The sequence below is a fragment of the Lepisma saccharinum genome, chromosome 5 (assembly GCF_977018435.1).
Source record: "Lepisma saccharinum chromosome 5, izLepSacc3.1, whole genome shotgun sequence".
NCBI lineage: Eukaryota > Metazoa > Arthropoda > Insecta > Zygentoma > Lepismatidae > Lepisma > Lepisma saccharinum.
Window position 1 is genome coordinate 27,961,689 of NC_139233.1, and position 23,644 is coordinate 27,985,332.

Below are 23,644 nucleotides of genomic sequence, written 5' to 3' on the forward strand. Positions count from 1 at the left end.
CAGAGATAGAAAAACAAGTGGAAAAGTGTGGCCAAATCAACGTTGGTCAAATCACTATTTTCTCTAAATACAGTGGAACCATATATCAAATTTTCTCACAAAATTTATGTTATTTTCTAGGTTCCAGCACATTAAAAGTATAGAATTCTTTCCAGATGTCACATTTTCCTGATTCTTAAGTTTTGTAATATCAGGTCCCTCAAAAACAGTAACCGTATACAACAAGAGTACAAAAGGGAACATTTACCTTCTTCACTTCTGCCTGGGGTTTCTGTGCTGACGACTAATGTGGCTCCTCAGACTACATTGGTTCTTGAATATTTTAGAGCATACGGGGCAATTAAATGGGCCTTGGTAAGAACCATGTAAATTTCTTACATGCGCAACAAGGCACTGCTTTACTCTAAAACTGCTTTCACAGTATATGCATTGATACAATTCTGTACGCTGACGAAGAAATGCTTGCAGTCCACCTGTTCAGAAAAATATTGAAATATAATCAATTATACAATAATATCATGCATGTTAGATAAGTATAATCAATGGGTTTTACATTGCACGGCCCAGAAATTATATATTGTATAAAGTTCATTTAATATTTACTTTTTGTGTCTTAACCCACTGTTTATGAAGTAAAAATAAATAAATAAATAAATAAATCCATCAAGAACCACTCGTTCCACTTCTATTTATTTTGTCCTCTGGTTTATATCTTCTTAACATTCATTCAGAAAATTACTAGCCAAACATGTGGTGCACCATGAATATGCTAAATGGAGAAATAACTACATGAAAATACACTCTCTCAACTGTGAAACAATCTCCGAAGACAAAACAATCATTGTTACAGAGGTCTGCAGAACAACTAATAGTTATGTTCTCGGACCTATTACTGCTGGGAAGTAACACTTTCAATATTGACCCAAACTTATGTATTTCCTCTTCTACAAGTATTGATAAGGTTGAGTGATAATTATATGAAATAAATGAATAACAAAAACAACGGAGAACCCATCCACTGGTCGGGAACCAAACCTTGAAATTTCAGAGGTAAGATTCTGAGTTAAGCTCTCAACACATACACACCAACGAAACAAGGGTAGGTGAAATGCTTATTGTTTATGACAGTAAATAAACAAAACTATCACATTTGTAGTAAAGATTTCATTAAAGACATGAAAAGTGTATCAAGAAGTAGTGTGGAAATAGCACAATCAGGGTGGCCTCTCTAGGACCATGATAAAAAATTCAAGTATAATTCCCAGTTTTCAAGGAGAACTTTTAAAAAATTAAAAGGTACAAGCCGATGTTTGGTCTTTTTCAACCTTACATATTACCGCCTCTCACCACCCACGATGATACACACACAAATATGTATATTAACAATGTAAAAGGTCTGTGTGATTCCAATGAACCCAAAACTTCTAATTAAATACAATTAAAAAGTATAAATATTTACAATATTTAATTTAAGGTGCGGAGTTTACACTTGCCATTTTCACATTCTCAGACTCGAAATATATCTAGAAACACAAGTCACAAATATTACGGGATATAGCTACTAATCGACGAGAAATTGTTAATTGTATAAGAATTTCAAACTCTAATTTACCTAATCAACTTCGCAATATTTCATCTTGCAACAATCTTCAGTCTGTTGATACATTGTTCTGCAAAAGACACTAACAACAAAGTAAACGGATTGAGAGAATTCAGTTTTATTTTCCATGCAGCTTTCTTTCTCTTTCTCAATAAAAATAAAAGCTAACTGTAAAAAACTTGCCGCAGGGTATTTACAAATTTACATGAATTCAATGGGATGTGGATTAATAAAAGTTGCAATTTTCACATCTACGGAGAATAATTCATGCAGAATTCACGCATAATTTCCAGAGACAATAATTCACGCAAAAATCCCGGAATTCCCGGTGAGTAGCCACCCTGACAATGGTCTCAACCGTTTCCCGATGGTGTAATGGTAGCGTCGTCACCTTGTAATCAAGGGGTCCCAGGTTCGATACCCGGTGGAGGCACATGGCACAGTGGTTCGAATCCCACTTTAAACTGTAGGTCCAGCCCCGATTAGCCTTTCTGTGCATAAAGTGGACTTAAAACAACAATTCAATTAATCAATTCAATGGTCTCAACCAAGAAGTAGATAATATAAATAACATCTTGTTGAAAATAAAACAAGTTTTCAAAGTTCAAAATTCCATTATAATTCTTGTTCATCACATGACAATTTTACAATGGAAGACATCAGAATGAATACATACACACAGTAATCTACTGCTAAAGTTAATATTCAGAAACAATAACACATATTTCTAAAACTAAGATGACGATATACAATGACAGCAATGACTACTATATACATTAATTTAATACTTCAGCACTTGAAAGTATCAGTCACTACTCTTGTTTTACATTAGGAAATATACAAATTCTGCGAGACACAGTAGTGACCATATATTTAGCTATTACCAACAGTGACAGTAACTTCATTGATGCACTAATACATATTACTGACAGCTGAACTAAGTTAAGGCTGCAACTTTACTGTCATTTTAACTTAGCTATTAAAGGTAATATTAATTCATATTTTTATTTACTACATGTTTGTTCATTTGCAAGGAAAAAATTGGAAGAAATTAATTAGTACCAAATGTAAGCAAAAATACAGGACTCAAACCAGGGTCTCTGGCATATGCCATGGTATACCCGAGACTCAGGTTCAAGTCCTGGTTGAGCCTGTATTTTTTTGCATAAATTTCTACTTAGTACATCTCTGTGTGGTAATTATAAAAATAAAAAAAATAATATTTTTTTTTAAAAAAAAGTTAAAAATGAGGGATGAATATAAAATTTGAGCAGATACGGATATAACATTATAGAAAAAAACTGTGTATTGTAGAAACTGAACAATTTATATTCATAAAAAAGAATAAAATGGCAGAATACCGACATACTTATAAACCGATTTGTGTATATATCAGCCAATATCGATAGAAGCACTAATTAAATCCAGAAATATAGTATACAATACACAATGTATCTCACAGGAAGTGAAGCCATTGATTGCCTGGGTAAGTCAGTTGATTAGAGCAGTGTTGCACAATCGAACTTGGTACCCTAACTTTCCACTATAAAAATAAATAGAAATCAGCTACTGTGGATCTTTTGAAGTTACTGAAATACTGAAAATTTTGACAACTGAAAATACATTATATTTCACGTGTTTCATAAACTGCTAGTACAAGCCCACATCACTAACTCTGTTGTTTGCATGCACACATGTAGATGTACTGAGTTGTACTTCCATTAATCTATATTTCGTGCAATCTGTAATACTTCAATCTTTATACAGTGCCATATGTTAAAAAATACTGATCCCTCTAGAACCTTACAAATTCATGAAAAATTGTTTGCACAATATACAACAATGCATAACGTGTGAATATAATAACTGCCGCCACCAAATGAGTTGCATTCAAGATTATTTCTTCCGACTTAGGCAAATATACAAATGTTTTCTTAAACATTCTTTGTTTTTGTACAGCTTCTGGCACACCTGACACTGAAATGGGCCCTGCTCAGGTCCGTGTATATTTTTTATATGCACGAGAAGGTGGGATTTCATCGTAAAGGTTCGAGAGCAAACAGGGCAACTTATATATTTCCCAGTTGGTTTCCTTCGAAGAAGAAGTGCACCTGAAGGACAAATAGAAAAAAATTGTCATAAAAAACTTAAACTTAAAAAATAAATCAATTACAACTTTAAAGGACACACACAACATGTTACAACAGCATTTCACTTCAATTTATCGACATTTTTCAAATTTTCACATTCCTGCATAGCAGGTTTCACGACTGAAAATTTTAGTACTCTTTCTTTTTCCAACAGAAACCATTTTTATGGAGTATATCTTTTTACTTACAATGTGTTCCCATACAACATTGGCAAACATTCACAATGCATAGCAGATATAATATTAATAACTTTTTTTCTCTCCTCGTTGAGGTCCCAACATTTAGAATCCTAAATAAGGCATGGCTTTTTCTTTATGTATGCGGTCATACAGCACAGATTCATAACTGCCGCTATCATTCACTTATTTTTTAAGTTTGAAAAAACTTTCAGCGATGGTATGCTATAGAAAGATTAATATGCCAGCAGAATAAAGTCTTAAGGTTAAAATCATGTATATATCATCATCCATACAAATATTGCATATTCTACTTGACGTTTTTGCATTAAACAAAGGCTTACACAGTCTGTAGCATACTAAATTTTTTTATCATTTTACAACAGAAAATGTAACTGTCAGTAGCAATGCACAACGGTCCTGCATAGTTGCATATTTACAGCTGATATAAATGTCGTTTATAGGCAACTCATAGCATTGACACAAATAAAGCATTTTTAGGAGAAGTGGATCATTTCAATGCTATGCACACTGAATATTTGTTGGTATTGTGTGGCAACATTGTATACATGAAATGTCTGCTGTACAAATATCTTGTGAAAACGCAAATAAATACTTCCTCCACTCTGATCATAAACTTATTAGCAAAGATTCTTCAGATACAAGTCCAAATGAATTCAGAACCCAGACTTAACTGTCCTATGTTAGTATGAAAGAAACACAAAATGAAATTTATTGACTTAATTCACCATTTGCACGTTTTGGAATATCATATATTTCCTTAAGTAATATCTTATATTTTATTTTTGACTGGCACCCGTACGGCATTTGTTTTTCTTTTCCTGTCTCTCCTTTGGTATCACCCTGTGCCCTGTGCATGCCATAACAAATGCAGATGCTTGAAGAAAAGTCATTTGTTAATATACTGAAGCTGTTTGTTAAAGGATATTACTTTAAAACTAAATCATCATCCAAATAATGGATAATATGAGCTTTCGTCTTGGAAGCCAGAGTTAAAGTTCATCCAATTTATTGGTTATATGTGAAACTGTGTTCGCAATAATCAATAGGATGGTGTAAATATTCACTATTCTCTTTGTCAAGCCAACATTTCGCTGAATTATTCGATTGATTTGCTTTATATTACTTCGCTTCTTGTGTCACCTTTGGCTAATTTGTGAAGATGGGGATGAGTGATGATATGATGAAATTGATGAATGGACACTAGCATCCATGCCCAGGCCAGGATTCAAACCTAGGATCCCTGGCGTCGTAGTGTGATGTGTTAAGCACTCTGCCACAAAGGCCAGCCAGAATCATTCGAAAAATGCCTTTTCATTGTTCTTTAGACAAGTGTGTCTCAAATTGGATTGCCCAGAAGGGGGGCAAGGGTACCGTGTCCCCCCCCACCCCCGGAAAATGAAAGTCAACCAAAAATTATGTATTTCACACATATAATTTCATTTTAGCCACAATAATATGTGTTAATTATTGCATGAACATCATAAATTTCAAATTTAAGCAATGCCTTTTAGGGAACAACACTATTTTTGGAGAAAATGTGCCTTGTTTGCCCGCCCCTGGAAAAAAAATACCTTCCTTGCCCCTCCCTGGAAAAAATCCTGTGGACGTCCATGTATAAATGTTACTTCAATCAAACTGGCACACATTCAACTTCCCCATTTATCTCGAGGACAAAAAACATATTTCTGAATTTCCTGCCAAAACATTTATATTCCACATGTGTAAACTGATTATTAATTACATCAACCTTTTAATAGTGTTGGGCCAACAACATTGATTGGTATCCGAAATTACTGACACTGTCCTTCCAGATTCTGTGGAAATCTAAAGTGCTCCCCTGTGCTATGCACCACACCATGAAGGCATGTAGGGTGTGTGGGGTTAGGGCCCCACACTTTCTTCATTACCGCCGATGGTGAGGGTGATGTGATCAACACCACACCCCTGGCCATCTTTACCCCCTAGTGTCTCCTCCAGGTATCCACTTTATATGATGCTGTGTGGGTGCAGGAGCTACTTGAACAGGTGGAAAAAATTCCCGGTTCTCCCCCGCTGGGGATTGAACCCAGGTCTCTTGCATGGTAGTCAGATGGCCTGACGACTGAGCTACTACCATGGCCATTCTGTGTAAATCTAGACGGACTTTTCAAAAAGTACAGGTTCATTGATACTGAGAACTAAACTTGCAGTTCTTTCACCAAATATCCTGGGGCATTATTAAAATTCATAATTCCATGTCATTAATGTGTGGCAAAAGTAGATTTTGTTATTTGACAACCATTTAACATTGTACTTATCTTCACGTGAAGTCATGAATACTGCCAAGCAACATTTTGATACACTGACATGATTTGGCCCTTGTGAATGGTAACACTGTTCAACAATTGATATCTATGGGAAACAGTGGTCTACCCCTAGTTCTTAACCACAAAGGCTTTTAAATGAATTATTCTTGCTTCAATCTTCTTATTACATGCTTCCATGATAGCAAAATGAATGTGTCAAGGGCATTTTCAGATCGTAAACATCAAGGATGAATAGTTGCTAACACTGACAAAGTACCGATATAAAATTAACCAATATTGATATTCTAGCATCATCATCATCATCATCCATTGCCATTTCCTGCTATTCTAGCAATCCATTACAAAAGTTTCAAGAAGAATCTCAATGGTTCATTAATCTTCTAAATACATACATGTCACCAGGTAGCTGCAATGTTTCATCTTAGAAAAAGTAACTGTGTATTTTGAAATTTACTTCACAAAATGAGGAATTTTCAATTACACCTTTCCATTCATTAAAAAAAAAAAACTGGTAGAACCGTGCATTTAATTGCAGGTTATTTAAATGAATATCAGATAAAATTATCATCAATCTTATCTTCAAACCAACGTCAGTGAACACTGTTAAGTACCGATAAATTTTCCCCATCTCTAGTAAGCATAAATGCAGCTTCAATGCAAAATGGAAATAAATAATTTTTAAGTAATTCTTAATATCACTTCTTCAAAATAACCTACATATATTACGTGATATTTTTTTTTTACATGAAAATAAAATATAAGCTATGATTTTATAAATTAGGGTATTATTTGTAGGATTATATTTACATAATAGACTAATAAATATCACTTGTGAAACACTTTAATTTGGTTTCACATTTCAGTTCAAATTTTAATTAATGCTAGCAGCGAACATGCATATTTTGACAGTACATAGGGCAAGAAAATGGAGGGATCCAACACCAATTGTTCCTTAACTTGTTAATAACAATATTTATTACCTTACACCTTCATACAAAAACTCCTATTGACACAGTTCAAAGGAAATTGCATAGTCATTTAAGAGTATTGCGAGTAATTTGTTCATGAAAAAAAAAAAAAGGTAAATGCAGCTAAATGTGCAATCTATTTCCTTTATATTCATATATATTTTTCTCAACTATCTACAGCAAAGCACTACAAACAGATAGGCAAATAAAACATGCCATCACCACTGCAAACAAAGAAAGGCTGGCAGCAACCCAGAAAAAAAATGACAGGTAGTTTTCATTACCTGATTGCTGGAACTGGATGGTGGAGGTTTTTCCCTGTGCCGTATGCTCATGTGGTTTGCCAAACTGTTTTTATTTTTGTATAATTTATTACAAAGAATGCAAGTGAATGGGCCCTTTTCTTCGCCATGAATATTTCTCACATGAACAGCAAGGGAGTTCTTAGAAAAAAAATTTTTACTACACTCGGGGCAGCTGAATGATCCTTCTCTCTTATTATACATGAATTCACCTGTTGAAAAAGAATGAGAAATGAACCTTTATTAATCGATTCACATTTGTATCTCACTTCTTAAAACTACTACCTTATTACCAATATTGTATGTATAACCCCAGAAATATAAAAAAATGCAGCACTACTAAAAATCCTTATTGAAAATACCAGATGGTGTAGTGTTTCAAATATACAAAAATCAGTCTGTCACTTTAATTAGTATTCAATGTTCTGATCTCCTTGGAAAAGGGGGCCATGCCACAAAAAAATACATAAGAAAAGGATTTTCAACACGATGTGTTTCCTATAAAAGGTAATAGATGGACATTTGCAAATGCTTCTGTAGGCACTTATCACAAGGTTGGAAGTTAGAATTGAATTGAGGTTATATGTTTTTAAGTCCACTTTATGCACAGATAGGCTAATCGGGACTGGACCTACAGTTTAAAGTGCGATCTGAACCACTGTGCAATGTGCCATCCAACCCCTTGATCAAGGAAACGACGTTACCACTATGGCATCATGGAGGCCTTGGATGGAAGTTAGAGAAATTGATGCAAGATGACACGAGCTGTCAGATACACGCAAAACCAACAAATCCACCACCAATGGGTGGCATAGGCCCACTTTCCACTGAGTCTCATGTGTATAAATGGACACCCATACTTACAAAAAACCCCTGACAAAGATATTAATGGATAGCAATTATGCAAAACATCACAAATACGCTGTACAGGTCTCTTTGTAAATATCTGCGAAAGGTTGGCGACACAAAATTTGTCATAGGGTTAAGAAAACATTCGCATTTGGCACAATTCGTATGCCTCAAGAACTCTGGAAAATTTATTGGTCAAAAGTTCAAAATCAACAACTAAACTTTAACACTCTTGAATTTTTAAAAATGACAACATGTGATTTACTGGCTATAAGAAGACAGAAAGGTGTCATTTGTTCTGATGAATATCTTTTAAATTTGCCATAAGTTTCACTATTTTTCCTCAACCAGTACATTATGTATGTTAAAATCCATATTTGTCACATAAAATGCATTTTTCTCAATTATTATACTTAGTACATTACTTGTGTTACAGACCCAAATATTGTTTTCAATTATCCAGTAGAATTGATTGATTGATTTGTTTTATTTCACTTCGCTTTTCTGCCACTTTTGGCTAATTTGCGAAGATGTTGATGAGTAATGATTTGATGAAATTGATGAATGGACAATCACAAACATCCATGCCCATGCCACGATTTGAACCCGTGACCCCTGGCATCGTAGCGCGATGTGAAATTATCCAGTAGAAATAAAGCTCTATACATGCTGATCATAAGATGTACAACATGCTTTCATTCTATCCTTCACAATGGCATATCTGGGTCAACATCAAACATAGAATTTCCATTTTGGAATTAAACTCACTGATGATTACAAATTCAGTTCTTCAAGTAAAGGAAACAGTGCATTTTTATGAAAAATAATTAGGCTCAAGTATGAGATATAAATAAATAAAAATTGTTGTGACATTTCATTGATTTTATTAGCAGCTACATAAAATATACATAATACACAAGCAATTAACATAAAAACTTCACACCTCCGAAAATAAATAACCAGCACACAAGACTGGTGAAATTTCACAAATCTTACACCAATGTTTCATTTCATATTCTTCTTATCAGCAAAGCTTAATAGCAGTTACAAATTATTTACACAAAATGGCAAAAGCAGTCTCTATCAATTATAATTTGTACAATTACTTGAAGATTTTTATCTTTACTTAAGAAGCTTTATTCACCATTTAATTTTCATAATGTTACACTGCTTAATATAATACTACAGGAAATCCTTCACATCATTGTGTGAACTCAATAAGTCTTATCAATTATAATATACACAATTGTTTAAATATATTTGCTTAGTAATAATTAAGCAAGCATTATTTATTAACTCTGCTTCTACTGTTGCAATGCTTAACATAATACTGCATCACCATAAATATAAAGAAACCTTGATAATAATACAATAAGTAGCATTATCTGCATATGAAATATCCCTGAAGAGTTAAACAAACTCATTCCAGAATATATTCGTATTTGCAAACACACTCAGGCAGCATCACAAAGTAAAGTAAATATGCAAATAATTATAGTCATATTTTACCTTTAGTAGGAATCATTAACAATTTTGAACAATGTTCAACAAACATAATAATTATTATGTGTGTATGTGGGGGGGGGGGGTAGTAACTTTACAGCCAAAGTCATGGTGGTCCAGTGTCTGACTATCTGACTACCACATAGGAGACTCAGGTATGATTACCAGAGTGGGTGATTTTCATGGAAAGAAAAACACAGGGAGCTCAGTAGACATGGCACCTGAATCTCCAAATTCAGTGCTAAAAATATATATATTTTTAAAAATATTTAGAGTTCGCTCATGAAAATTTCCATTACCTTTTATTAAAATAATGAGTACAGAATATGTTTTTTAAGTGTTTGTGTTTTCTGTATCATGTTTATCATTAAATCAGAATAATAGACACGCCATTAGAAAGTGTTTCACTGTTGCTAGCCGAATTTGAAAATCTGCGGAGACATGGTAGAGATGGCCGCTATATATTAGAATGTATTGCATAGTTTATTTATTCTATTACCAGTTGAGCCTTCTCATGGAATGCTACTCTGGTGCAAGAATTCAATATTGTATTAATTAATAAATTAAATCATATTTCAAAATGTGTAACTTTATCTTAGTTAGATTCATTGCATTCTTAGACCATATTTGTCAAAATACAAAATGCTAGCTCCTGAGAAAAAGGGGCCAGCAGCTGAATTAGTTTAAGTTTTTGCTACGCATGGTGATTTCATGTGAAAAAATTACGAGTGATGTCCCTGTATGGAGTGGCTATGAGGCCCACTCAGTCTGTAATAAATGAGTACCAGAGGGTCACTATAATTTGGAGGTTCAACACTTCAAAGTTCCAAAGGCAGCATTTGTAAAATACATCAAAGACGAATACACTACGCACAGATGTATCAAAAATATAACAAAGTAAACCAGTGCATAAATAGTGGTAGAGCACTTATTTAGCATACAAATTAATTTTAAAACACACAATTTGGCTTGTCTAGACTAATTGTTCTTCAAAATGACACAGCCTAAACAATGAGCCTATATTAGGTTAAAGTTTGTTGTGAGGAAGTACTATGAATTAATCATGTTAGTGGAATGGCAATGAAACCACCTGTAAAAAACAAAATGGGTTTGGATCATCAGAAAAGCAGAAAATATCAGGTGTAGGCGAGACATGTAAGCTGGTGGGTTAATCCTGGTTGGTGGTTTCAAATGGAACAATGTAAAAAGACCACAGGGAATAGATTAATAAAATTGCTGATTACTGTAGTGAAACTGTTACATATATTTCATCCATTGTTGTAAAAATCCGTGGATATCATATATAATTTGGCCTCCCCGATGGCATACTTGTAATGTCGTCACCTTGTAATCAAGGTGTCCTAGGTTCAATATCCAGTGGAGGCACATAGTGGTTTTGATCCCACTTTAAACTGTAGGTCCAGTCCCAATTAGCCTATCTGTGCATAAAGCAGACTTAACACAACAGTTTAATCAAAACCCTGGATATTATTTAATGAGTGTAAGACTCAAGGTAAAATAAAATGATAACAGGCAATTCATAATTTGGCATTGTCAGATAGATTTACCAAAAGGACACATCTAAACTTACTGTGATGTAATACAATTATCTACCATGGAAGACGACGGGTGAATTATCAGGACTTTCTATTAGGAGGTTACAATGGAACAAGAACTTTTAACCTGGACAAGCCAAGGTAAATCACTTATTGAACTGCAATCGAAATCAACTTCTAAGAGGTAATTTTACTAACACTGGTTTGTAAATTTTGGCAATTTCAAGCATTACTTGCATAATGATTTAATGGCCTCCCTTAACACCTACAGACCAAACTACATGCCACTTATTCACAAATGAAAATTTGATATCAAACTTGAAAACCAATCAAAATCTTCCTGTGGAAGTTACTGGTTCACAGGGTGTGCTCCTGGATGAGCCGGGCTCATCGGGGAATCTGGTAGATCAAATCTTTTCCTGTGGCTAACAGACATGTGATTGCTGAGTGTGTTCTTATTCTTGTACATTTTCTGGCACACGCTGCACATAAAAGGTCCTTTGTCGTCACCGTGAATGTTCCGAATGTGAACCTGGAGGGATGTCTTAAGTTTAAATCCACGCTGACACAGTGGGCAGAAGTAATCATGCCTGTATGGAGACGATCTGGTGGGAAAACCTCTACCTATCCAAAGGACAAGAGAAAATTGCAGTCAACATCAGTGAGTTTTATGAATTACAATATCAAACAGCAGCTAAAAGATACAAGCATGTTCCATGTAAAGACTACCACAAAATTTTGCAACAGAGAATATGAGAAAAATTTGACTTTCAATAAGGCCACCACCAAGACACTACAAATCAATCTAGCTAGTTCATATCATCTACTCCACTTAAGACTTTACTTTCATATAAGGTATATTCAGAAAGTAAGTACAGTTATGCTATTTAACATGTAGAATCACCACTTCATTCAGTATTTTTCTACACAGTTTAAATATCTACTGAGGACATTATCATATGGGATTACACATTTTTGTATTCCCTTCTTGTAAAATGAAGCTGCCTATAAAGACTAATCAATTCTGCTCTGCTCTCTTAAAATGTTAACCTATTTTTAATGCCAGAAATATGGAATGATGAGGAAATTGGTCAGACAGTTCAATGAATGCCATGAGCACATGTATGAGGAGATGCAGAGCAGTGACCTGTGGTCAATAATGATTTAATGCATGTTGTCTCCTCCTCTTTAGAGGCCAGACTTAACACTAAGCGATTTTCATCTGTCCCTGTATGTTAGAAGAGCAATGCAAAAATTAGTATCCACGGTGGTGGTTGGGGAGGGGGAGAAAAAAGGGAATTCCACTTAGTTACTGCATTCCTCACTCTGGTTGCTATTTTTTTATTGTTTTTGTGGGAGAACCACTTATATAATTATATAATAAGACAATACTGCATGAGTAGTTACTGTAATTTCCCCCTCACTGAATTTTTTTTCAAATAACACACTGCCTGTTATGAAAATGCATTAATCAGTCTGGAGACTATGAGAAAAGCAGTGAAAAGAATAAAAAATCTGATTTTTTTAATGTTCTTTTTTTTTCTAAAATGCCTAATAGTACTTATTTCAAAATACACTTCATATATTCGCATCCAGCATTAACCATTTAACCAACAGGTAAAAAAGATGACATTAAATAAGCAAAAACTACAATACCACACAAAAAATAAAAAAATAATAGTTACATGAAGCCTATCACTGTTTTTCATATTAAAAACTGAAATTGACATACTGTGATCACAAGTGAGATTTGCTGGTAGATAGTACGAAAAATTAATGGGGCAATCAGAAATGTAATCTATCTTGAAAATTCTTCTACATGCACTATTAAGGTAGCACAATTAAATTCACCATAATGTACACACCACAGAAACTACATTTAAGAATAAACAGCTATGTCTCTCTTGAACAAATATTTACAAGAATAAGAAAAAAGCATAGTGACTAATAATACTACTACTAACAATATGTACCTCCTGTGAAATCAGCAGTTTAAAATCAATTTCTCTGTTTTTGAGACAACGAAGTCTTTGTATTATTTGTTGCGTTTTACTTATATCAACACATCCAGAAAGTAAATTCTAAGATATTAAACATATATTATTATTATTATTACTAGTGCTTGTTTAGTCGACAAGTTGTACTAGCACTACTATTTTCGTAACTGCAAATAAAAACTAATGATTGTCTTTACATGAATAGTCTTTCCGCCAGTATTTTTCAGTGACAATTATGATTAATGTTGCCACAATAGCACTTGTATCACCACAGTCAACTATGTACAAATAATCACATAAAATATTATAGAGGTGATTATAGCTCTGGACAAACTTCAAAGAAAGTCAGACCTTATATTCACCATGTTAATGAGGCAAGTGGTCAATTCATGTCTCTTTGATGGTGGTGTTTCTTGCAAGGACATTCACCTGGGCACAGTGGTCACACTGCTCTTCACACCTCGTCAAGGTTATGAGGAAGATAAAGTCTGTAAAGTTTTCCGTAACTATGTGTTTTCAACTTGTAACCAATTGTATAGGGGATTGAAATCCTGCTTCAAACTTCAGGATCAGTCCCAATCAGAATAGTGGAAGTTGACTACTGTAATTTTCACACTGTCGATACAAATAGCACATCACTAACTTAGCAATATTGAAGTTATGCAGAGGCTGCAGCTCAACATTCATGTGATCATCTGCCCATAGAATTGGCTTCAGTAGTAATGGACACACGAAAATGTTCTCATTGTCAATATCTATCATGAGAACATGTAAAGACACAAAAGCATTTTAATAATTGAAATTTGGGAGAGTCCATTGTCACATAAACATCTTTTAATACATCCCTTCATCCTGCAATGATAGTACCAGATGTCATTGGAAGACACATTAAATTCAACTAAGTTAAGTTTGTGTTAATTATGATCAGAGTTTGGGTAAGTTACTTGAAAAAAATTATTAATTAATAATACATTACAGTTACAGTTACTTTCATTCCAAAATTATTACATCTGAACTCTGTAGTGAAATTTTATATTTAAAAGTAAAAATGAAACAACGAAGAATGTTTTGTCCTGGAGTCCTCCAGTTTGGACTTTATCAAGGTAATGAAAAGACATGTAATTTTGGTAACGTGTCACTGACACAAATACTGAAAATGTCACATTACTCCCCTACTCTGAACATGGAAAACATGGCCAACTGCAGCACATTTGAAATAACAATTAAGCACACTGGACGATAAATTAGACCACTCCAGAAGAGCTACAGTTTAGAACTTGCATGTGTAATGTTTTGGGCATGTTTTACATACAATGAATTGGGACCTTTGGTAGAGGTGACTGTGAACATGAATCAACACTACTACATTCGGATTCTGTTGTCTTCTGTTCAGTTATCTCAAGGACAAACATGTTATAAATATACTCAACAATTTTCCAGGATCACAACTGCACAGGGCTAGAGCCATCAGTGATTGGTACCGTGAGCATTCAGAGCTTCTTGCAATTTGATTGGCCAGCAATTCCTCACTTGAATGCTATTAGAAATGTGTGGAACTACTACTATGAGTCAACTACTGACTAACCTAGAAGATGATAACCTGCTGGTTTCATATTGATATTACACATATCTAGATACTTGGATATTCTGTTCTTTGTCATATGTCTTTGGGATTAGACTATCTTATATTACTGTTAAGGTTTTTTACATCTTCCTTGTACTTGTCAAACATTTTGTATTGTATTCTTATGCTCATTTTTCTCATATTACTTTATAATATTTGATTATGAAGGTATGTGTAGGAGTGCTGTACTTTGAAATTTTCTGTTAAATACTGTTTGAAATAAATAAATAAAATAATATATACCCTGCGCTAGTGAAGGTCCTAATTTGTATGCCCAGTGTCTATAATAAAAGTTCATACAATTACTACGTAGTGAAAAGTTTCTCAAAGTACGACCTCTAAGTGTTATTTTGACTTTAAGTAATTGAAAAAGAAGATGTAAAAAGATTTACACACTAATTTCCCACCTTTTATGGTAGTCATATATATGTGTCATTAGGCTGTTTCTGTTCTTGGAAAGTTTTCCACACATGGGGCATGGAATTGGTCCTCTACAGTCACCATGTATATTAGCAACATGCTTCTTCAAACAGTCTTTTCGAGAAAACGATTTATTACAATACATGCACGTACGATCATCCAAGGTATCTGATTGTAGAAGTGATGGAATTCCTGTGACGATATATTGGGAAACGCTAAAACCTGTAAATCAAAATTAAAAAAAATATGAAAATAGAATGCTAATTCTTTCATACATTTCAGTGTAAACATATATTTAATATAATGAACGAAAAAATAAAGGCTGCGAAATATTTAAGAGATTTGATGGTGGAAAGTTAATCATTTTTCATTGTAATTAGTACTTGGTGCAATTATTTAGACCTGTGTTTTGGGTAAAATTGGCAAGCTGGTTGTTGATAAACGGAAAAAGACAATTTAACTTATTACACAAGAATTTGTTTCGAAATTATTGGTTTGAAGAAACCAGCATTCTGTCTGTGATCAATTTTTGTCCATTATGAACTTAAATTTAAAATAGAGAAAGATGTATTCTGCCATTTAAATTTTATTATATATATATAGCAGAATAATAATATCAGTATATTCTTACTACCAGAAGCATTTAACATTTGCAAATCAGGTTTTCATATAATCATCAATGAGATGGAATAGCCTCTTAGAATATTAAGTTGCATGGCTAAGAGAGGAGAAGGGTCATTCTCCCTCAGCTTCATTTCCTAAACAGAATTGCATGCAGAAAAAAAGGGGCGAATGTAGGGCTCACCACTTCCCACCCTTCCGGTAACCACCAATTTCTCGGCAAAGATTCTGCCAAAGAAGAAAAATCCAGTCAAAAGACCACAAAATCAATGGAGAAACAAACAAAATGTCATGCACCCTGGTGTTACCAATAACAAACACAGACACATCAACGTGGCAGCCCTCCTAGCCTGCAGTTGGTCAATGCAAAAGCACCATAAAAACCAAACACTAAGAAATCGACTCAAGAATCGAATCTCATTCACTTTTCGCTGCATTTGTGAACTACCAGCTTGTGGACCATCCTTCTTTCTTAAACATTGAAGTATAACTGCCATTGCATGTACAGAATGCAGTTAGTGAAATAGGCGAGTGAGTAATAAATATTAGAATGACTTTGTAACTAAAAGGAACTGTTTCAAAATAAATTCCCCATGTTGATACCTGGAGACTTCCCTCCGCAGTAATTCCAGGGGAAAATAATTATGTAGTAGGTTTAACTGAATATTCTTCATGTTATCTAACAATCACTCTTTCACATTTGACACTGCTAATAGTATAAGTAAATCACTATATAAAATATCAATAACTCTAACAAAGAAAGCATGTTTTGTAAACAGAATAATTTGGCTTTGCTATGCAACATTTTCTCTCTTCAAGGTTTCTGTTCAAGAATACTACTAAAAATGTTGTGGAAATTATATTGGATAACTTACAATACTCACCAGTACAGTTACATTCGTAGTTTCAAATTTTCCAAACAGCACATGCTATCTTCTCATGTATTTAAACAATCAAGCCACAAAATAAATTGAAGTATTTCATTAAACAATAAGTGCTTTAATCCTTTGCGATCAACGGTGCATTCATACAATTTCATGAACCTTTGCAATTATGTATGTGCTAAGTCTCCATTTTTCAAAAATCATTTCCACCATAAACGCATGATGTGCAGCACTCCACTGCTGCATTGTCACTAATGGCACACATTATACAAGAATGCAACTTGGCAGTTTCCCCGCTTGGTTGCCATTCTTGCCAACCTGCTGTGCATTAAAAATCATCAGGTTCCATGACCCATCCTGTATAATTAGAGTAACAGAGACAAGAGGACTCCATTAATACTTTAAATGTGTTTGCATTGTTTTATTGTACCATAGAAAGGAAAGTACATATTGTTATACATAAACACAAAATTTCACTTTCATATATAGGAAAGACAACAATCAAATTAGCCAGCAACACACAAAATAATTTTATGATGACATGAATAAATATTCTGAAGTAAAATCACAATTATAGTTTTTTGTAATACAAAAGTTCTTTGAGAATCTAAAACACCTGATTTTACTTTCAAACTGTTACGAGAATGGTATGGATGAAATTAAAATATTAATATTATAAAACAATTAAATGTGTATATTATCACGTGTGACAAAAGTAAATCGAGTTATTTACTTTCTGACAAGCAATTTACATATTCAAAATTACACACATTCAAATATGAAAAGTGAAAGTATAAGTGACTGAATATATATGGCAATACTTCCTACTGAGTACAATAGTTCACAATACTTTATAGTTTATATAAATTTTCTTACAGCAAATTAAACATATGCATAAATACCGTAATTATCAGTGCATGAAGGAAAATCATTTAGCAAATTTTTAAAACAGCAGCAAGGAGTATCAATACATTGAAGAGACTAAACACACAATTTTAACTTACATGTAAACAATATAAGTCTTCTTCCAAACCAAACATGTGTTCATTGATCTGAGTTTTTATACAAAATTCAAAAATCTGTATTTAAATGTTTACAGTTTCAATTTCTAACAGCAATCACATGAATTCTTAACAAAGGAAATGGTAATAATTAAGGGAACTGTATGGAGGCATGTTCCCTTCCAAATTAAGGTTAGACAGTTGAAAAGTAGAGAAGACAGAAAACTGAATATGTTTCTTATTACAAGTGGTATCATCTTTCATGCCTTCATTGATCTATTAATCCAAACAGCTATTACAAACAATCATAAGTTTATATTAAGGGATGAAAGACTTATTCATTTAGACAGATATTCATTTCCACATATATTATACAAATCATAGATAAAAGAATATGGTTTTATTCTATTCCATAGAACTAAATTACTCTGATAAGCGAAACAATGGTAATATGCCTATCTTGATCCTAACTTTGAGGTCAAATTTTATTAATTTAAAACCACTCTTGTATTAACCATATACATATAGATGAATGAATAGATGTGAACAAACATGAATTATCCATCCACATTTTTGTGGTATTTTAAAGCACTCCACTTAATACAACTCTAATCTACATATATTTGAAAATAAATTTCATGCATATAATTAATTCTTAGTGTGGCACATGTCATAATGTCCACGTAAGGAAGGCATCAGAATAAATTAATCCTAATAGTTGGGTTATAATAATGACTGTGATAAAAAGGTTGTATATGAAAATTATACCAAAAAGAGCCATGACTATGCTTGTGCAAAATTTATCATATTTTTTAAAAGTAATATCAGTCATATTCTAACATTCCAATTTTGTAATTTTTGAGTGCAAACAATTATGTCAATTTAACTTAAGGTGCTATCTACAGTAAATATAATCAGTCATATAAGTAAAAGTTAATATTACTGAGATGTACATTTGGCAACTACTGTGTATATGTAATATAAAATATCAAAATCATTTCTGCCTTACTTCTTATCCTGTCTATGATATGAATAGATATGGTACCTCAAGCTATTTTTATTTCTGGCCATTTTACCACACTTGGGGCAGAAAAAAGGTCCTCGGTCTTCGCCATGCTCATTTCGCATGTGCACAGTGGCTGAAATCTTATGCATGAAGCTTCGCGAGCAGATGCTGCACTGATAACTTCCTTGATTCAATAGTCGGTTGCCTGTCGGAACGTGGGCCATTCCTGTGGCAGAACCAAAAAGGTGTCAAGTGCAATATTAAAAAGGCTAGTACAATTGAAAGACAAGTATGCACATAACAAAAGAGCATCATTTCCAATAAATCACACTGGGAGCATATAAATTTGAAATAAAGGAAAGACACTTGTTTGAAAGAATATAGGTTACATTTTTTTCACTGAATAGACACTTGCATGTGTACCAGCAAAATAAAACGAAATGTGTTCATTCATTGTTAGTGGTTAATATTAAAAACAAAAATTGTACTTGTTCACATCATCTCATGCATAACATGTGGATGTTCTTTTCTACCCTACAAGTAACCACACTCTTCCTAGTCAATTCAACAATAACATGAAGTAGACAATCTTTCCAATTTAAGTAAAGATTATTTTCTATTACTTATTTTATGCTCACAACAAAACTATATTTATGGGAACAAGGAATATTATATTATATATATATATATATAAATTATGTACTTACAAGACTTTCACCTTTGTAGTAGTAATATTCATACTTCACTGGTTACAAAATGAAGACACTCTCTACACATTTACTTTCCTTGAAATGTAAAGTTAATGGATTTGCCTTGTGAGTCGTTAAATCATTTTTTTTTAAATTTCATAGTGCATAATTTTATATATAAAGAAGAAATGAACTAATACGAGAACCTATATCATTTCTACAAAAATTGTGTTGCCGCTCAAAAAAAAAAGATACATCATATTTTATATGAAAAATTCTGAAGAAATCGGGTAGAATTCTTTGAAGAATTTCCTGAATTTCTATAGAAAACAAATAAACAGTTTCACAATTTCATAACACATAGTGTACCATGCATAAATAGAAAATCATGTGCATTATCCTTTTGACCATGAACAAACCAAGTCTATGGAATCAACTGTTAATGAGGATTACATTCAGTAAACATATACAAACCTGCCAACATGTCACATTTCAATGTTTGGCAGTGTCATGAAGACAAACCTGATTGCTCCTGCAAAGCTAGAGACCGTGGATTTGAATTCAGGGTAAGGCATTCTCTCACGAATGCTGTCAAATATTTATTTGTACGCAAGTATGGCCATTATGAAGTATAAAGTTGATTAGCCAATGAAATGTAATTACACACTGTCCACTAAAAGTGTCAAATAAAATTTCTGCTATAGTATACCCTGCCTAAAAATTCTCCTTTATTGGGATTGAGTGAAGCTTGAGACAACCCATGCCTGATGTGACACTGAAAATCTGGATTACAAGAGCAGTCTATGTGACCACTAGCAGTACTGTACAAGTCAGAGCCGTATGAATATATATGAATGAAAAAGATTCAGAATTGACACTTAAAATTAGATGTTGCACTGTTGTTGTTCTGAAGGGGTAGTTAATATCAATAGATCAAACACCACAACATGACAGAAAAGCTCATTTACTCGTATTATGCTAGCTTTAGTCCAGTGTAAATACAGGGTGTGGCAACATAAATAGCAAGTTTTTTTAAAAAATAGATAATTTAAGAAAACAAATGTAATTTATTTAGTCTTCACGGAAGCAGGCAATAGAGAATGCAAGGCCATTTATATGTTGATGTTTTGACTCATGTAATATGGGGAAGTACTGCAAGCATGCATGTCAGCTTCCAGTTTGACTGCACATGTCCCGTAATCTGACAGCCACTCTTCACCTTCTCATGGAGGTACTTTAAGCAAGAAGATTTCGAATTTTGTCCTGTCACCATTGAGCACATAGAAGGCCTAGTCGGAACTGCTCTCACCAGCATCTCGGGTGATATATTACGATGTGTAATGGACAGCTTCTAATGGCCTCTTGGCAGGATGTGTGGTGTGATATGTCCATCAGTTACCAAGGGTCATATTCAAACAATGAGGCATAAATGGCTTTCCTTCCACCAATGCTTTTCACTATGAGGACTCAATAGATGGCATTTTGTTTCTTACATTGGGTGATTAAAAATATGTCGTGGATGTTGTCGCTGCAAATAATATTTGGAACATTTGACTTTAAAAAATTAACTGGATATTAATGTTAATCCTCCCATATTAAGACATCAATTGTTAAGACATCAATAAAGGTAAGTCCATTTTAAGTTCTGATAAGCTAATCAAAACTGGACCTCCAGTAAAAAGTGGAATGTAAACTCCTGTGCGATAAGCCCCTTAACAGATATCAAACCAGTGTGTTTTGTATAGGAAGGTTTAGCAAATGCCTTTCAAAATTGCATTATCATTATGAAAGCGACCACTGAAGGGTTAATAGAACATCCACTTCCAGAACTATTAATGACTATAATGCCTGCAAAAGCTTAAGAGTGGTTCTAAACATCAAATATTGGGGGGGAGGGAACTTGTGGTCCCACCTGTGGTAAATGTACATATGAGCCTTAAGGGTGTTTCTATTCTTTGTTTCTCGGTGGCAAACAGGGCAACTGAATGGACCTCTGTCTTTCTCGTGAATGTTCGAAACATGTATCCTCAAGCTGTCTCTTTGTGGAATGTCTTGTTACACACTTCACAGGAAATTGTCGCTTCGGGTGGACAAAGCAGTGAAGCCAGTATAGAAGTGTCACATCTCAGAAAACCTATACGTGCAAAAGGACACACCTAAGTCCAGAATAAACACAACTCGTGTCTGTGCTTTGAAAATTATTTAATTTTGTTTGGGTCCATTTCTTATTCAAAATAACTACTGCTTTGATGGGAGGAAAAAAGAGCCCATCCCCCCTGAAACTGCAGGTTATATTTTAAAAAATAACCAGATGATTCTTATTTGTATTTTTTTTAAAAAAAAATATTTTATTTTTTAAGTTTTACCCATTCCAAAATTTATTTTGATGTTTCAATCCGAGAAGATTAAAACATACAACACCAAATAAGCTAGTAGAGAATAGAAGGCTAAGTTTAAAATGTTACAATAGGAAGGCTAGGGATTAGCAGCAAGCTGGGAATTCTAGAGAAAGGTTCTGGAAATGGGCCTCAAATTTTAAAAGAAATTTTAGAAGAGTAACTTGTAAGTTAGTATCTTTACGTTTCATTTTCCATTGTGGAGCAGTGGTTATGTCAGCATTTAAGAAAGTGTTAAACAGAAAATTCATATTATTGCAGAACAAAGAGACACAAAATGCTATCAAATATTATTATCTTTAAAAACTCTGAAAGCAACAAGAAAACACAACGCAGTTGTGAATACAAGGTAAGAGATTAGTATTTCTCAAGCTTCGCAATGACTTTATCAGCGGTGCGTAGCAGTCCAAGAAAGCAAACTTCACATCATTCAAGTGTGCCTCTATACTGCTGTAAAGATGTTATCAGCATTAATAAGGAGAAGGAGATATTTTGACTTTCAAGTGGTTACACACTGTATAAATAATTTTGATGAAAACTTGGTGCAAGTCATCAAGTAACGGATGCACATCACACTTCAGGGAAAAAAGGAACATTTAGAATGTTCCCCCCCTCCCCACAACATTGAAAGATGGACCCTCACGTTTGGGAAATCTTGAGATGACTACGTAAAAATGCCATGCTTCGCCACTGGATGTAGATCAGCTACTACAAAAACACTCACTGCTAGTCATTGTAGTATGGTTTCCATAACTGCTCTGTATCATCTATCAATGTTCTCACCTTTTAAAACAAGTTTAAAGTTATTTTTATTTTAAATCCTAAGAAAGACCCTAACATTCTTGGTCCAAATAGTAACTTTACCAGCAAGACTGCCACTAAAGGCACTTTTTTCATCTATAATTTTTATTCATCCTGAGAACTGTGGTAACACATACAATAGGCAAATAATTTGGTCACAATTCATCATGATGATAGTCATTCAAGCTAAATACTGGTGCAGACATTTAACATCAAATCCTGTGATGACCATAGCACAACACCATTATTAATATACGAGGATCAACTTTGTAGCACAAATATAAATTATTATTATTATTATTTGGCATTGTATACTTACTTTGATGATTTTAAATGAAGATCACTGCAATGAAATTATGTTGCAACACAGCTGGTACAGGACAGGGGCCTGTAGATTTTTATTTCCCACCGGTTTATAAATATTCGATATATTAACAGGATTATCCACAGATCAGTTAAATTTCAGGTAGTCTCATTAATTGTCTTCACAAAACTGAGTTAACGACAAAAATCTGAATCAGAAACAGGGACAGAGCCAAGGTGAGCCACAGTGGGCCATGGGCCACTTGCCAGCCAACCCTGAACAAAATGCAATATACAAATTGCAGATAATGGTTAACATAATGTAAAGTTTCTTGTTGGATCACATAATAATGTGAATATCAAAATTTTACTTTGAAGATGTGGCCCATCCAAATCTTTAACGGTTAACTGGTGGCCTACCATCACTAATGAGAAATACCTACAGAGAGAGACTGTTCTCTCTGCAAG

The 23,644-nt window shown here is 33.8% G+C and overlaps 1 protein-coding gene across 14 annotated transcripts in view; it reads right to left on the reverse strand.

The window, feature by feature from the left end:
- The window catches only part of LOC145987728 (uncharacterized), a 319,042-nt gene that overhangs the window by 138,486 nt on the left and 156,912 nt on the right, over positions 1-23,644 (reverse strand). Inside the window, exons 6-7 of one of the 14 annotated variants that reach the window (XM_083122339.1) lie at positions 7,509-7,738; positions 2,818-3,711 (exon numbers count right to left, since the gene is read on the reverse strand). The exons of 11 other annotated variants lie outside the window; for them this stretch is intronic. In XM_083122339.1, the coding sequence (XP_082978465.1) occupies positions 3,670-3,711; positions 7,509-7,738 (272 nt within the window). In that variant the 3' untranslated portion in view covers positions 2,818-3,669. Of the gene's footprint in view, positions 1-247; positions 474-2,817; positions 3,712-7,508; positions 7,739-11,412; positions 12,059-23,644 lie in introns of those variants that run through there. 2 more of the 14 variants (XM_083122360.1, XM_083122338.1) reach the window with 2 other exon arrangements.